General features: G+C 40.5%; 1 protein-coding gene across 3 annotated transcripts in view; it reads left to right on the forward strand.

Annotated features, from left to right (window-relative positions):
* Positions 1–16,797, forward strand: part of TNPO3 (transportin 3) — an 88,733-nt gene that overhangs the window by 44,719 nt on the left and 27,217 nt on the right. For all 3 annotated transcript variants that reach the window (XM_006896049.1, XM_006896048.1, XM_006896050.1), the window contains exons 5-10: positions 9,012–9,155; positions 10,420–10,595; positions 11,122–11,260; positions 13,450–13,596; positions 14,836–14,943; positions 16,615–16,706. In XM_006896049.1, coding sequence (XP_006896111.1) covers positions 9,012–9,155; positions 10,420–10,595; positions 11,122–11,260; positions 13,450–13,596; positions 14,836–14,943; positions 16,615–16,706 — 806 coding nt within the window. The remainder of the gene's footprint in view (positions 1–9,011; positions 9,156–10,419; positions 10,596–11,121; positions 11,261–13,449; positions 13,597–14,835; positions 14,944–16,614; positions 16,707–16,797) is intronic.

A 16,797-nucleotide genomic window follows, 5' to 3' on the forward strand; every position in this document is an offset into this window, starting at 1 on the left:
CTCTCTATATGAACATGTTCTCTCTGAACATAAGAACGGGGGTTTTTTAAGAGCAAGTAAAACGGCTTTATTTATTCTCTTGTTTCCTTTCTGGAGTGATCCTGCTCCATGTTTTCAGTTAGTAGATCACTTTTTATGAAATTTTAATACTCAGACCATATTCAGATTTCTTGAGTTTGACCCAAAATATCCTCTACAGAATTTTACCAAATGAATATCTAATTTATGCATTAATAATAGTACTAACTCTGTGACCTCTTTAGGATAAGCAAGAAATTTATTTAATCAGGTGACTTTCTCTGAGGCTTAATTCTTTCTGTGAAGCTGAGTAAGGTTGAAAAGCTTTTGATGGAAGTAATGAAACCTTTTTTTGCAAGGCAGCCAGGAAATTAAAAGACGTATTGTGATGGAAAGTCTGCAGTTAGAGACCACTCTAAAGTACTGAAGAGTAAGATGCGCCTGATCCAGGCCATGGTCTTCGCAGTCACTTGCTATGCATCAGAGAGCTGCACAATGACTAGGGATGATAGAAGGAGAATTGATGCCTTTGACCTGTGGTGTTGGAGAAGAGTATTGACTATACCATGGACTGCTAAGAGAACGAACAGTTTTGTCCTGGAGAGGGTGAAGCCAGGCTGCTCCTTGGAGGAAGCTTCGTCTGACATACTTTGGACATGTTTCAAGGAGGGACAAGTCCTTGGAGAGGGACGTCATGCTTGAGAGGGTGGAGGGACAGCGCAGGAGAACAAGACCCTTGATGTGATAGATTGATTCAGTGACTGGGGTAGTGGGGATAGGTGTGTCAGAGACAATAAGATTGGCACAGGACAGAGCAGGGTTTAGGGCTGTTGTACATAGGGTCGCTATGATTTGCAGGCGACTCAATGGCACATAACAACAACATATCACATGCAAGTAAAATCTTGATGAGGATTATTCATAAACGACTTGAACAAGCTGGCTTCAGATGAGGCCATGGAATAAGGGTTATCAGTGCTGATGTCAGATGAATCTTGGCTGAAAGCATAGAATGTCAGAAAGATACTTACTTTTATTGTCTATGCAAAGACATTTTTTACTGTGAATCATAACAAACTGTGGCTAACATTTTGAAAAATAGGAATCGTAGAACACTTAATTGTGCTCATGTGAAACCTACACATAGACCAAGGAAGGCTGTTGGCTGAACAGAACAAAGAAACACTACATGGTTTAAAATAAAGTTATATGCCTATTCAGTCTGTACACTGAGCAAATCATGTGGCAGAAGTTTGGAGAAAAATTTTATCTACCTGTGTTATGTAGATGACACAACCTTGCTTGCTTAAAGTGAAGAATACTTGAAACACTTGTTGCAGAAACCAAAGACAACAATATGGATTACTTCTCAACATCAAGAAAACAAAAATGTTCACTACAAGATCAATAGAAAACATTATGACAGATAGAAAATTATTGAAATTATCAATGATTTAGTTTTACTTGGATCTATGATCAATATCGATAACAACAATCAAAAAATCAAGAGGTGTTGCATAGAGAAAAATCTGTCAAGGACCTCTCCAGAGTGCTAAAGAGCAACAATATCAATTTAAAGACTAAGATGTGCCTGATCTGAGCCATGCTCTTCTCAGTTATTTCCTGTACATCTGAAACTTAGGCAATGAATAAAGATGATAAAAGAATTAATGACCTTGAATTGTGATGGTGGAGAATACTGACTATCCTGTGGACTGCAAAAGGACACACAAGCCTTTCTTGGAGGAGGTCCAGCCAGGGAGCTCCTTGGAAGCAAGGATGGTGATACTGTGTCTTACATGTGTTATCAGGCGCTTTCGGTCCTTGGAAAAAGACATTACGTTGGGACAGGTAGAGAATCAGAGAAATTTGAGGCCAACTCAACAAGATGGATTGACAAAGAGAATGTATCGATGAGCATTTCAAAGATGGTGAGGATGACACAGAATAGGGCAAGGTTTAAATCTCCTGCTCTGTCTTGATGACACCTAACAGCTATAGTACTGTAGGTACTTCATACTTACTCTCCCATTAGTGATGATAAGATTGACCAGTGGGTTTAATTGTCTTTTTAAAAATGAAGCTTTGTTTCAAAGACACCTCAACTATTATCACTTTTTTGGTTCTGGCTTACTCTTTATGGAGAGTCATAGACTCGCATTTTCATTGATTGAGTGTTTCCACCAGTAGCATTCTTTTCTTTTCAAATGTCCTAACTTAGCTTCCCTGCAGTCCAGAAGGCACTGTTCAAATCCACCAGATGTTCTGCTGGAGAAGGAGGGGCAATCTCCTCCTGGGCCAGTCGGATCCAGCTTGACGGTATACAACAAGAAAAACAAAAAAACACGATGTCATAACTTTAGTTAGTGAGAGCATTTCTTTGCTTATCAACAGAAGAAGACAACCTTGCTCATCTTGCTATCTTCTTGCCTGCAAGATCGGCAATCTTTTTAAGGAGAAATGATATTTGTGTTGGTCTGGATAATACCAGATAGCAATTTGAGCAGGCAGAGTTTAATAATTTAACGTATTATTAGCCATAATGGAATTACGTAATGAGGGATTCTACAGAAGGTAGAAAGAACAGGTACAAGGAACAAGGAGTAGCCAGAGGCATTCTGTTCCAGAACCATCAGCCAGGGCATTAGTGCAAGAGCCTGCGACAGAAGTTACTGCCCAGTGAGCACACAGAAACTTGGAAGTCAACCCATTTCCTCCTTCAGCGTCTCTCCAGTATCTTACTGACCAAACCAACACAGAGAAAGTTAGAATTAAACATACCCAGATCCGTTTCATGGAGGGAGGTCTTAAGAATTTTGAGCTGAGAGGTATTAAATCTGCCACAGTCTTCTCTTTTGACTAACTAGGGTTTCTCATGCCCTCAGCTATATGACATGTTTTGATACTGTGAAGGTGTTTTGTGGCCCTTTCTGGTAAAGAAGAATGAGTTGTGTAGATTCCTTCAAATTCATAGGGAGAAAAAGACGTCAGCCTGTCTGGTAGCTGCATTTTGAATAGAAAAGATACTATATCTGGGGAGCTCTGGTGATCTAGTGGCAAGAAGCTGCAATGCAATACCAGAGGTACGCGGTTTGAATCCACCAGATGCTCTACTGGAGAAGGAGGGGTAATCTCCTCCTGTACCAGTCAGATCTGATTTGACTCTACACACACACAAACATAATAAAATAAAAATTTAAAAAAAAAACTTAAAAAAAAGATACTATATCTGCAAGAGCAGCTGCAATTTGAGTCACCAGTTGATTAAGTTTATGATAGTTCATTTTCTGAGGATCCATCTCCAGTATCCTGCAGAGGCCAAACTCATGAGTTATACAAGAATTCTCATGACTCCTGCTTTTTTTCATGTCTTTAAGAAAAGCACAGATCTCTGCCATTCCTTCGGGGTGCAGATTGGTCTGGTTTATAATCGTGAAAGGGTGCAGAAGTTCCAAAGGCTTCCACTTAGTGTTTCCTACCATAATAGTCCTCCCCTCATGGTCTGAGTGAACTGATAAGGAGATTCTGTCAGTTCCGATTATGTATTTCAGGGAAATGACCACAGGTTGAATCTCTGGAGCAGTTAGCACTGCTGTGAATTGGATCTGAGCCAAACTTTATCTCCTTACCCTCTGGCCTTTTTAGCCACCACCTCACATTAGCTAAAGGATCAGCCTTCCCTTATCTTCATCTATATTTAGGGAAATATGTAAGTTAGCTGTTTTACTCCTTATGTCTTAATCCCCTCATTTTAGATTGGTGCTTTAATTTGCACAGTCCCATCAAAACAGTACTCTGAGGAAACAAGCATGTCATTTTCTGTGAAGAATCTTCCATTACAGTAGATTCCACAACTATAAACAAAGGTCCAGACCAGATCACACCATCAGGTTAACACTTGCTCTCAGAACCTCTTCTTTTCATTTGGTTGAGTTCCAGTCAATGCATCCCCAGCCATCTGTAGCTAGCTGGTGGGGTATCAGCCACAAACTGAAGAGCACTGGTGTCTCTTTGGAGACTAAGGTGCATCTGATACAGGCCATGGTCTTCGCAATCACTTGTTATGCATCAGAGAGTGGACAATGACTAGGGAGGACAGAAGAAGAATTGATGCCTTTGAGCTGTGCTGCTGGAGAAGAGTATTGACTATACCATGGACAGCTAAGAGAACAAACAAGTTGGCCCTGTATAATTTCCTCCCTCTTTCAGTCCGCTTTGCTATGCACCTCTTACTCTGGACTGGTGTCATACAGACAATGCCTAGTCACATACTCCTTTTAAACAGTTCTTACTTAACTTCCTGCAGCGAAGGACAGAACTCCTGAGAATGTTCCCATTGATATTGCTGGTAAGACTTGCAGTTTATGATCTATTATGGTGATGATGTGTCTCCTCTCCCGGAACGTCTTAATAGAAGGACCACAGAGAAAGGTTCATCAAACATCTGATGAACTTGTAGAAAAGGCTGATGAGTCCACGGAACATTCAGTGGTAACCCAATATACATGTGTGCCATCAAATATGTACAAATTCAGAAGCATTTAATGGATGCCCAAAATCTATCCTTTAATATCCCAAAGATGCAAAAGAGGTAGAATGATACATTTTCCAAATCAGACCAGATATGTTGTTGTTGTTACGTGCTGTTGTGTCGCCTGCAATTCATAGCGACTCTATGTACAGCAGCCCTAAACCCTGCTCTCTCCAGTGCCAGTCGTACTGCCGCTGACACACCCATCCTGATTACCCCAGTCACTGAATCAATCCACCTCATAGAGGGTCTTCCCCTCCTGCGCTGTCCCTCTAATCTACCCATCATGATGTCCCTCTCTAAAGACCTGTCTCTCCTTACAACATGTCCAAAGTATGTCAGACGAAGCCCCAGAATCCTCTCCTGCAAGGAGCAGCCTGGTTTAACCGTCTCTAGGATGAATCTGTTTTCTTGGCAGTCCAGTGGTACATTCAACATTCTTCTCCAGCACCACAGCTCAAAGGCATCAATTCTCCTTCTATCCTCCCTAGTCATTGTCCAACTGTCTGATGCATAACAAGTGATTGCAAAGACCATGGCCTGTATCAGACGCACCTTAGTCTCCAGAGTGACACCACTGCTCTTCAGACTTTCCCATCACAATACGTTTTTTGATTTCCAGGCTACTGGTGCCAAGAGTGTTGACCGTGGAGCCAAGCAGTCTGAAGTTAGTAACAATCTCAATCTCTTCACCATCCATCCTGATGCTGCCAATTGGTCCAGTGGTGAGAATCTTTGTCTTCTTGACATTGAGCCTCAATCCATACTGAAGGCTGCAGTCTTTGACCTTCTGCAGCAAGGAGCTGGAGTCGGAAAATCAAAAGGGCCGAACTCGTTCAGCATTTCTTAAGCTCAAGGAACTGAAGAACAAATTCAAACCTTGAGTTGCTATAATCAAGGATGCTTTAGGCAGAATATGAAATGATCCAGGAAGTATTAAAAGAAGATAGAATATACTGAGTCAGTGTATCAAAAGAAGCTGGCAAACACAGAAGAATTTAATGAAATAACATGAGCAAGAGCCTATGGCGATTAAGGAAGAAGTTCAAGCAGCTTTGAAGGAAATAGCAAAAAATAAGGCCCCAGGAATAGACGGTATACCAATTGAAATATTTCGGCTAACAGATGCTGCCCTGGACGTGCTCACCAAGTTGTGCCAAGAAATCTGGAGAACAACCACTTGGCCAACTGACTTTCGGAAGAGATTTATATTTGTTCCTATCCCAAAGAAGGGTGACCCAACAGAGTGTGGACACTATAGGACAATATCATTGATTTCACATGCAAGCAAGATTCTGCTGAAGATTATCCAAAAACTACATCACAACAGCACATCAGCAGAGAACTGCCAGAAGTCCAGGCTGGGTTTAGAAGGGGTCGTGGTACTAGGGATATTGTAGCTAATGTTAGGTGGATCTTACCTGAAAGCAGGGAGTACCAGAAGAATGTCTGTCTGTGTTTCATTGATTATGCAAAGACGTTTGACTATGTGGATCATAACAAACTGTGGCTTACTCTGAAAAGAATGGGAATCCCAGAACACTTGATAGTTCTAATGCGAAACCTGTACTTGGACCAAGAGGCAGCCGTCAGAACAGCAGGGAAACACTGCCTGGTTCAAAATTGGGAATGGTGTATGCCAGAGATGTGTCCTATTTCCATACCTTTTCAGCTTGTATGCAGAACGGATTATCTAAGAGGCTGGGCTCTATGAGGAGAAGTGTGGTGTCAGGATTGGTGGAAAATCTATTAACAATCTGTGTTATGCAGGTGACACAACCCTGCTTGCTGAAACTGAGGAGGCTTACATTACTTCTCCTAAATTACAATATGTCCCATAATTTCCATGTCTCTAGGTGTGCTGATAACACAATTGGAAGACTTGATCCTTCCTTAGTAAACTGTGAGGGTTGCATGTTGTTTGTTACTGTATAGATCTCAATATAATCTAGTAATCCTTTCCCCAATATACCTTAATATTAAATCAACAAAAACCTTAATAATTTTTATATCTCAACATAACAGTATGACATATAAAGGGTGAGGGGGAAGCATCATACATCATAGACTTTTAAAGAAATTTCTCAGATTCATCTTCATCCACTTTTTCTTTTTTTTGGTAGAGTTTTTCATTTCTGAGGTGGTAGCTGTTTTTTTTATTTAACATCACTGCTCCAGGAGAAGGTTGGGCAGGAATCTTCGTTCACTTTTGTCTCAAGCCAAAAACCAGCTTCTCAACTTTTCTTTCCATCTTAGTAGAAGAAAAAATAACCTTTTAGGTTTTAACCTTTTACATTTTCTCCCCTACTTTGTAGAAATAGATTACTATTTTAACTATATATCTTTGCAAGCCCTACATTCACACAATCAAACCATGTGTCTGCAAGTCAGAAACTGCAAATCCCACTCCTACTGACACCAAATGTCTAAAGAGCAGAAAACAGTACGTGAGGACACGGGTGTGAGCATCTCTCTGAAAGGCCTGGAAAGAGTGAGACTAGCATAGCCCCTCACCACTCCTGAGCAGAAAACAGGTAAAGAGTCTGTAGCCGAGCCCCATGGTTCCACACGAACAGGAAAAGGTGTGTTGATTTGTTGTTGACTTACAGACACATGCTTAATACTGAGTATGGGGTTTATTAGAGTAGTAAGGTGAGGAGAGATACAGGAGAGTATCTTAGAATGCAATTCAAGGTTTAGTCTAGCAGTCCTAAGGCACAATCCCTCAGTTATTCCACACTCCCATTTCAGTTCAGCAGTCAGATCTAAATCATCCAGCAAAGTTTGCCTCAGAGCAGTTAATAAATCAGCTTCTCCCTCAAGCATCCAGCAAGAATCGCAGAATCTTTAACTGTGGCCAGCACAAATGCAAGAGGCCTCCGGTCACACTTTGCTCCTGTTTCTCCCCAGCAATGCCACAGTCTTTCTACCACCATTACCTCGGTCTCACTCTCACCAAGGTCTTACTCCAGTCTCCCTACGTTTTGCCACCTCAAGTCTTGGCACAAGTCTCTCACTGCAAGTCTAGCTGCTCAGTGTGGAAAGCACTCTCTGTCTTATCCTAGTCGTTCCACAACTGTTGATGATTTGCAAGACCATGTATGTGTCTGCAGTTAAGGTAGCTGGAGACCAGAGGGAGCTAATGTAATGGCTTAAAAAAAAAGCCAACTTTAGGCTAATACCACACCATGATAAATGATTTTGGCTCGTGTCCATGGTGCCATGTCAGGATCCCAAGACTGGTATCCAGTGATCTTCAAATAAAGTTTACATATTTTCCCTTAAAAATCACTCTAGTAAATGGCTGAAGGTCCCTTTGGGAAGCTTTAAAGAAACTGGTTGAGAGGTTGTGATGCTCAACTTTGGCTACTTTACCTTCAGTTATGAACTGCTACCATTTGGCCTCTGTTACTCTGCCTCCTGTCATCCCTGTCGAGATCAAAGATTGTACCTCAGAAGTGGCCATACCTTTCCAGCACTCTTCCATTTACATGTCTCAGGTTTCTTTAGAAATGTATTAGCCAAGTTGTATTCATTATCTCAGGGTGTAAGTTCATTCTTCTTGTGTGTATCCCTTTACCTTGACCAGGCTGAGATTGAACCCAGTTATATGACATGGTCTTCTCAATCACCTGCTATCCATCAGAGAGCTGGACAGTGCATAAGGATGACAAAATTATTAATGTCTTTGGTTTGTGGTGTTGGAGAAGAATACTGAAAGTCCCGTGGACCACCAAGAGAACAGACAGATAGGTCTTAGAAAAAGTGCAGCCAGTGTGCTCCTTGAAAGCAAAGGTGAAGCTTCACCTTTCATTACTGGACATATAGCTAGTTGAGGCTATTCCTTGGAAAGGGACATATGCTTAGAAAGAGGGAGGGTCAGTGATAGGAAGACCACCAACGAGATGAATTGACACGGTGACACAGGATAGAACAGGGTTCAGATCCGTTATTCATAGGATCGCTTTGATTCGTACTCAACTCGACAGCACCTAACAACAACATAGGGTGGACCTTGAAAATGGGTATCTTTCAAAGTGTCTGTCGCTAGGTCATCATGGAAGTTCCTGTAGAAAGCAGCTACTTCCGTTGTGGAGCTGGCTTATAGTGGGAAATAGAATGACTTGGTGGTTTGATGATCACTTTTATCTGAGTCCAGTGGGATTCCCGTTTCAAGTTTCAGAATCTCGTTCTTGGCCATTTTCCTGATATCATATGAGAAGCTTGCTTTGGGGCAGTTCTGCTCTGTTACATTGATGCCAAGTCAACACACTCAGTGATACCTAACAAGTGTAGGATTTTTATTAAATGAATCCACAGTGCCTAGGTCAGTTTCTTAGTCACGTACAACTTTGCTGGAATTGCTGCCGTCCTCCACATTTTTGTACTTATAGGCCTATGATGGTAATGTTGTAGTTCAAAAAGTTAACAATTTGTTTATATTCCTTTCTCTTATTTTTAGATGACCTGTGTAGAAAAAGCAGGAACAGATGAAAAAATGCTTATGAAAGTCTTTCGCTGTTTAGGAAGTTGGTTTAACTTGGGAGTTTTGGACAGTAACTTCATGGCTAACAATAAGTTACTAGCACTCCTTTTTGAGGTTTTGGTAAGTAATGCTTTTGATGTATTTCTTGTCTACAATCACAGCTTTAATAACTCCCCTTCAGGGACCTAGCAATGCTTTTAGATTTTTGCACAGTTGAAAAGTATGTAGTAATTCAGCAGTGTCCCTTCCTTGCTGCCAAATATCAATTTTAATGAATTTTAAATAGAATTCAATTTCATTCACAAGGAAATTAGTCTTATTGTTGTCTGTGCAGATAAATTATTTGCTCATTAACATACAAGCTGCCAGACACCACTGATCTCCTTTTCCTGTTTGGAAAGTATAAAATTACATGTTTCTTATAATGGTTATCTTGATATCAAATATTCAGAAAATGCAGAAAAGACTAAAAAATAGCCTTAGTATATCCAAAGACATTGTATGCTAGAACATTACTTTTGTAATTGAGATAGTTTACACTATCAGGGCATGTGCAGAATGGATACTGTATTTTTTATAAATCTAAAGAAGAACTGGGCCTTTTTATATTTAAACCTACATATTTCTTCCTTGTACATTGAAAGTAGTTCCTGGTGATGTATTGCCCTGCTGTGGGAGATAGGGGTGCGTGTTTAGAATATGCTAAGATTTTGGAATAAGAGACATTAGCAGTATCTCGGGCATGATCCCGAGCTGGTTGTTAAGGGAGATGGAAGATTTTCTCACTTGCTCCTGGGGGGCTTCTTTAGTGAAGATTTATTAGTAAGGGAAGGGGGTGTGCGGGGTTTATGCTCCACTGTGATTAAGAGTAATCACTGTGGGGAGCTCTGGTGGCCTAGTGGCAAGAAGCTGTACTACAATCCCGGAGGTACACGGTTCAAATCCACCAGATGCTCTGCCAGAGAAGGAGGGACAGTTTCCTCCTGTGCCAGTCAGATCTGATTTGACGGTACATGCACAAAAATTAAAAAAAAAAAAAAAGAGTAATCACTGTAAGTGAATCCAAGCCTTACTATTATTTAAACAAATTTAAGGCTATAATTTCCTATGGATGAAGAAGCATCTCAATTACACTTTCAAACTGGTAGTGATTCCTGGGGTGGAGAAGCTACTTTACCTACTTCTTTATTACAGCTTCCTTATATGCCAGATATACAGAAATAAGACCAAATGATCCATGATACTATTTTGAAGAAGACGCCTGACTTCAAGGCTTTATGCCTTTAGACTGTGTGTTCACAAACAGGCTGGGATGTTTATCCTGGTACTTCAGTTCCAGCTCAATAATCATACCTCTTACTCTTTAATGACTGCTATCTCCCAGCAACAGGATAAGACCTCATCTAACCTACATGAAGCTGCTTCAGACTGTGTGTGCTCAGCCCTTTATGCCATTGAGAATGTGGAAACTAACTTGCCGTTAGCCATGCAACTTTTTCAGGGAGTCTTGACATTGGAGACTGCCTATCATATGGCTGTGGCTCGGGAAGATTTAGACAAGTGAGTAATTCTTAAAGATTGGAGTCCTGTGTTCACCTCTGGTGTTGTGTTTTTCTAAGGCTTAGTTTTCTTATTTATCTGTCCTTTGTGATTCTTAGTGGCTCTGAATAATCTGCACACAGAGCCTCCTAAAGATGCTCACTCTGGTATTCTCTCCTGAGCTTGGAGTGGCACACTGGCCGGGTGCTAGAGAGCCTGCGGAATTACTGGTCACACAAGGTAGTTTTTTGTTACTTAGAGCTTAGTGGTTGAGGCTCTAAGGATTAGAGTTGAGCTGAAAAGTATGACGTTTTGCTGAGAACTTTTAGTCAGCTGTTCTGGCAAATTGAGAATTTGAATGGTTTTTTTATCTGTAGAAACCTAAGATCTAAGTAAAAGTAACTGTTAGGAGCATTGTGATACAGCTTCATAGATAATCTCCAGATGTCCCCAGGCTAAGGAACTTTTCCATTTTTTTAATAACCTGTAAATATGTACATAGAAGATCCAGATTTCTGACTTGGTGTTCTCATTCCTTTTTCTACAGAGTTCTGAATTACTGCCGTATTTTCACTGAGCTGTGTGAAACTTTTCTTGAAAAAATTGTTTGTGCTCCAGGCCAAGGTCTTGGGGACTTAAGGACGCTGGAGCTGCTGCTCATTTGTGCAGGGCACCCTCAGTATGAGGTAACATCCCCGGTGTCCTGCAGCCCTTAGCCTCTCAGGGATGTCACAGGTCATCTGCACATGTCCCTGGTGTCCTGCAGCCCTCAGCCTTTCAGGGATGTCACGGGTCATCTGCACATGTCCCCAGGGTCCTGCAGCCCATATAGCCTTTCAGGGATATCACAGGTCATCTGTGACTCTGTCTCCTGTCCAGCTTTTTTGTTGTTGTTGTTATGTGCCGTTGAGTCGTTTGCAACTCATAGCGATCCTATGTACAACAGCCCTAAACCCTGCTCTATCCTGTGCCAATCGCATTGCCTCTGACACACGCATCCCGATGACCCCAGTCACTGAACCAACCCACCTCATAGAGGATCTTCCCCTCCTGTGCTATCCCTCCACCCTACCAAGCATGATGTCCCTCTCCAAGGACCTGTCTCTCCTTACAGCATGTCCAAAGTATATCAGACGAAGCCCCAGAATCCTTGCCTCCTAGGAGTAGCCTGGTTTAACCCTCTCCAGGATGAATCTGTTTGTTTTCTTGGCAGTTCAGCTTTTTACTCTTGGGAAATTGTAATCTTGTTTTTAATTAACACGATAAGTAGATTGATCCAGTTAGGGGCTTTCCTCTGTTTTTACTGGACTTGGGCTTCTTCTTTGAACCCTTTTTAAATCAGAGTTAACCCCCAAAACCAAGCCAAACTTAACTGCCAACTCATAATGACTCTGTAAGACAGAGTAGAACTGCTCTGTTGGGTTTCCAAGGCTGTAAATCCTTATGGGGCAGATCGCCACATCTCTTACAGAGCAGTTGATGAGTTCCAAAACAGTGTTATGGTTAGGAGCCAAGTGCTTAATTACTGTACCACCAAGGCTCCTTTTGAGCATTCAGGAAAAATATTAACTATTACTCATACAACAGCCTGTTTATTTTCTATTGAGCCCTCACTCTAGCTCCACTTACTCAACATAGTTTTATAACTTGAAAATTTTCCCACTCCTCTGCATATCTTCACCTGCAACACTGTTCTCTACATGAGATGCAGAGCTAAGAAAGCAAGTGAAAGGATGCAAGATTCCCCTTCATTCAGAAGTCTTTGTGACGTTGTGCTCCTCTCACGGTGTGAGCAGTGGGGCAGAGCTGCTTCCCAGTTGAGTCTTCATTGTAAATAGCTACGTTGGGATCTTGGCTGGGAAGAGGGGCGAGCACACGGGGACATGGTCCTGTGGTTTACTAGCTGTTTTCCTGTTGTCACAAAATGCAGTGTTTCTGTTAGTTTGACATACTCTCCTAAGAGTGTCTGGACTTGAATGAGACCCAAACTGTTTTCGGAAGGAATTCTAGCACTCCTTGGCAATTAAACCATCAGGAAGCCCCGCAACTCCTCTATATGTCAGAGTAAAACTGTGCTCATGGGGTTTTCCTAATACCTATTGAGAGATGTTGTCATTTAAGTTCTGTATAGAGAAGGGATGAAAATTGTGGAGCAGAACGTTAAATGGTCAGCCTTACTGGTCTGATAGCAGCTAGTAGCCCTTGACAGACGTTCACAGAACCTGGAATCCACCCCTGTGGCTCAGCTTTCAGTCATAAAGGTAATAAAGCAGGTCTTTCAGGTGAACAGCAGCTCCTGGAGGCATTCGCTTCCTGGAATAATCAACATCATCATGTCCAAAGAGCAGCAGCTTCCCAGGAAGTCGGGAAGAGATGGGAGAAAAAGATCGAAATGAGTGTCAGAGGGAAGAGTATGGTTACGTTGCCGATATCATAATTAGTGTTGTAAAACAAAGCAGGAATAGTTCATGGGGAACCAGTTTTATAAACTTTAACACAAATCACACACATATTCAAATTGGGAGTATAAAATTACATGATTATAGAAATGAGGGGAAACCCTATAAAACAAAGCTTCCATTCCCGTGTGGTTTTGTGAGTTTAGAATCTAATGTGGTTTTGAAGACATTATTTTCAAATGGCTAAATGAACACAAAACCAGCCCTTATAAATGGAGTTTGAGTCTAAAGTGGTAATTACGAAAAAGAATTGCTGGTAGAGAAAAGGTGACATCTTACCCGGTCCTTACTCAAGTCATTTGAACATTTGTCTATTCCTGCCCTCTCCCTCCATATGTCCTTATCAAAAATAAAACTTACTATTCCATTCTTTGTCCCATTCAAGTAAACTGTATTTTCTTTTTCTCAATCTATAGGTGGTGGAAATTTCTTTTAACTTTTGGTACCGGCTAGGGGAGCATTTGTATAAAACTAACGATGAGGTGATCCATGGCATCTTCAAGGCTTACATCCAGAGGCTGCTGCATGCCTTGGCCCGACACTGCCAGCTGGAGCCAGATCACGTAAGTTCTCTTCTCCTGCTCTCCACAGTGACCCTTCTCTTCGTTTCGGCCTGTTTTCCTCCCCTTTCCTGGCAGAATAAAGCTGATGAAACCTCCACGTTCCCTGTCACGTCTATACTTTACACAGAAAACCATTATCATTAAACTTGTTAAAGCCTGGATAAAAGTTAAAGGTAGTAATATATCTACGAAAAGCAGTGTAAGGAATGACATCAATTTTACATAGCAGCTTGATGAACCGTTTTGCAGGAGTAAAATAATTATTGAACTAAAGGAAGAATAGTTTTAAAAATCAGATACTTGTGTAAGCATGTTGAAAATTACGTATGATTTCCCCAACACATGATGATTTTATAATTAAAAAGAAAATCTATTTGGCTTAGGAAAAAATAACCAGAAATATTAAAAAATGTCCATTAGAAACTGCTACACACTCTGCGCTTCATTGCAAACAAAACCTGCTCCTAGTAGGTCTGTTCTGACTCCTAATGACTGTTGGGTAGCACTGTCAGGCTTCATTTATTATCTCTTCCTCATTTGTTAATGTCTTCATCTTGAACAAGGTGATGGAGCTAGATTAGCAGTTCTGAACGACACTAAAGACTTTCTCCAGTTATTCATAGTCTAAGATGCATGCATGTGCATTCAACAGGATCACAGTTGGTAAACTTGTGTTTACTCCTTACAGTATATTAAAATAGGAAGAATTTAAGAGCCATAGGATAAATGGCCTCTAAACTTTTCAGTGAAAAATTTGCAACATAAAGCAAAGGTAAAATAATTTTATGGTGAATACTTATATACCCAACACCTAAATTCTGTTGTTAATATTTCACTGTTCACATTTTTTTAAAATGTAGCTTCTTATCTGTGTGAAATACTCTTTTTAAGTCTAAAATTCTATTCTGCTCGTCGTTACTCTGGTTATAACTGACTTTGGTAGATCTTGAATTAGAAAGCTTCAAAGGCTACATCAGGACTAAAGAGCAGAACCTTAATCTAGATAAGTTTACAACTTAACAAAAGTAATTCTTTTTCACAGTAAAAGTAAGAGATGAGTGGGCTTGACTTGTCATACCTGATAATTTGAGTGACCCTGTGTCTGTAGTAAAACATCGAGATGACCTCATTTGTTGTTTCTGGGATTTTATTACTTACTAGCTTTTCTTGGTTTTTATAGACAAGCCAGTGAAAGCTTCAGTGATTTTAAAACCAGTGCCATCTGATTTGAAATTTCAGGAGGGGGTTCCTGAGGAGACTGATGACTTTGGAGAGTTTCGGATGAGGGTATCAGACCTGGTAAAGGATTTGATTTTCCTGATCGGGTCTATGGAGTGTTTTGCTCAGGTAAGACCATCTGGAGACCATTGGCAGTCTTGCCAATCACTCCAGTTATGTTTATTTCAGTGTCTTCTTTAAATATCCCATCTTATTTCTTAAATCTCAGTGGCTAAGGGGAACGATAGATATGCAAGTGCCTAGCACGCTGCCTGGCATATAGTAGTTGTGCTTATTTCGTATCTTACAAAGCAATTGCAGTCTACAGATAGTTTCACTTATAGGCCATCAGTTACTTCTAATTAATGAGAGCGATATTGCTTTTGCAATTAGGGACAATCCTTAGGTAAGCATTGGAGCTCCCAGGACACTTACAAGGAGTAGGCTAGGAAAATAGGCCGTTTTTCCTGCTTAAATAATTATATACCAATTTCTGATAACTCTTGTAGTTATTTGGCATTTCCTTTGTCCACACTTAGGGTTAGATTTCTGGGCACTTTCATTCCCCAGATGACCATTGTAAGTAGAAGATTCATCGTCCTGTGCTTTCTCTGACAATCAGTAAATAACATATTACCTTGCTAGACACTGTGATTAGAGTCCTCACCATTCCCAGCATGTGGCATTAGCATGATTTCAGATCTTTTTCATACTGCTCTCATGAGCTCTGAACTCTAGTTTGGATACTTTGTTACAGGAAGTATGAGGTAACTACTTATTCTTTTCAGCCCAGCCATTTTGTATATATTTGTGAATAATCTGATCTAAAGAATGTTGATTAAATTATAGCTATATTATTGTATTAAGCAAAGAAGGCTTTTTTGACCAACCTACAGAAGATCAGGGTTCTCAGGAACAGATTCAGTGACATCCCTGGTTCACAAAGCAGATAATCAGCTGTTCTCACTGACTATGATTGGTGTGGCTTTAAGTCACTTGAGCATCTCCACGTCTCTGTTTACAAATTTACGGAAATTCTCCGAGTTGTCCAAGATGTGTTCAGTGATGTACCAGCCTCATGAGATTCTCTTTGGAGGGGATAGGAGTGTGTAAGCAGCAGAGTTCTAATAAATAAAATCAGGAAAATAATTTAAATAGTATAGTCCTACAAGAGCATTGCTGTAATTTGTTTTACCAGGCTCTGTCCATCATTTGCAGAAATCTTTACACTAATGCCTAGTTCTATTCCACAGGTGCATGTACCATGGGAAGTTCTTAACTAGAATGTCTTTCAGTATTCTGTTACTATTATTTTTGTTAATTCTGTGTGGAGATGGTATTGTAATTTTTAAACAACTACCTTTTAGTAATTTAAGTTCTATTACCAGTGATGATTTGGATAAATAATGAAAACAACTGCCACGTAAAGCCAGTATGTATGTGGCAGACTTGCCTTATATGTCAGTGCTGTGTTTATATTAGTGGTGACCAAGCCAAGACACTTAAGTGGTGAAGTTTATTTTTTCTATTAATACTCCTTTTCTGGGAGCAGATGATAATCTTGGTATGCACTTGGGGATCTAAATGTGTTTATTTCCAACATGAAATTAGCAGTGGTTTCTAGTTAATGAGGATGTGGAAAATGAAGATAATGTTCTTCCCATGGCTCTGAGAGATCATTTAGATAGATTTTAGAAACAGATCACATTTATTTTAACTAACGGGATTTTTTTGTTTGCTTGTTTTTGGACTTCGCTGTTTTCATTTTAATGGATCCATAATCCACCTCTTCTTCTCTAGTTATATTCCACTCTGAAAGAAGGCAACCCACCCTGGGAGGTGACAGAAGCGGTTCTCTTTATCATGGCTGCTATAGCAAAGAGTGTTGATCCGTGAGTGTCTCATCAGTCTTTTGCTGGAAACTAACTACTGAGAGGAAGGATAATGACAGCATTTTTCGTTGTGTACTTGACACCCCAACAA

Source organism: Elephantulus edwardii, unplaced genomic scaffold, assembly GCF_000299155.1.
Source record: "Elephantulus edwardii isolate Elephantulus edwardi_28Jun2011 unplaced genomic scaffold, EleEdw1.0 scaffold00181, whole genome shotgun sequence".
NCBI classification, from domain to species: domain Eukaryota; kingdom Metazoa; phylum Chordata; class Mammalia; order Macroscelidea; family Macroscelididae; genus Elephantulus; species Elephantulus edwardii.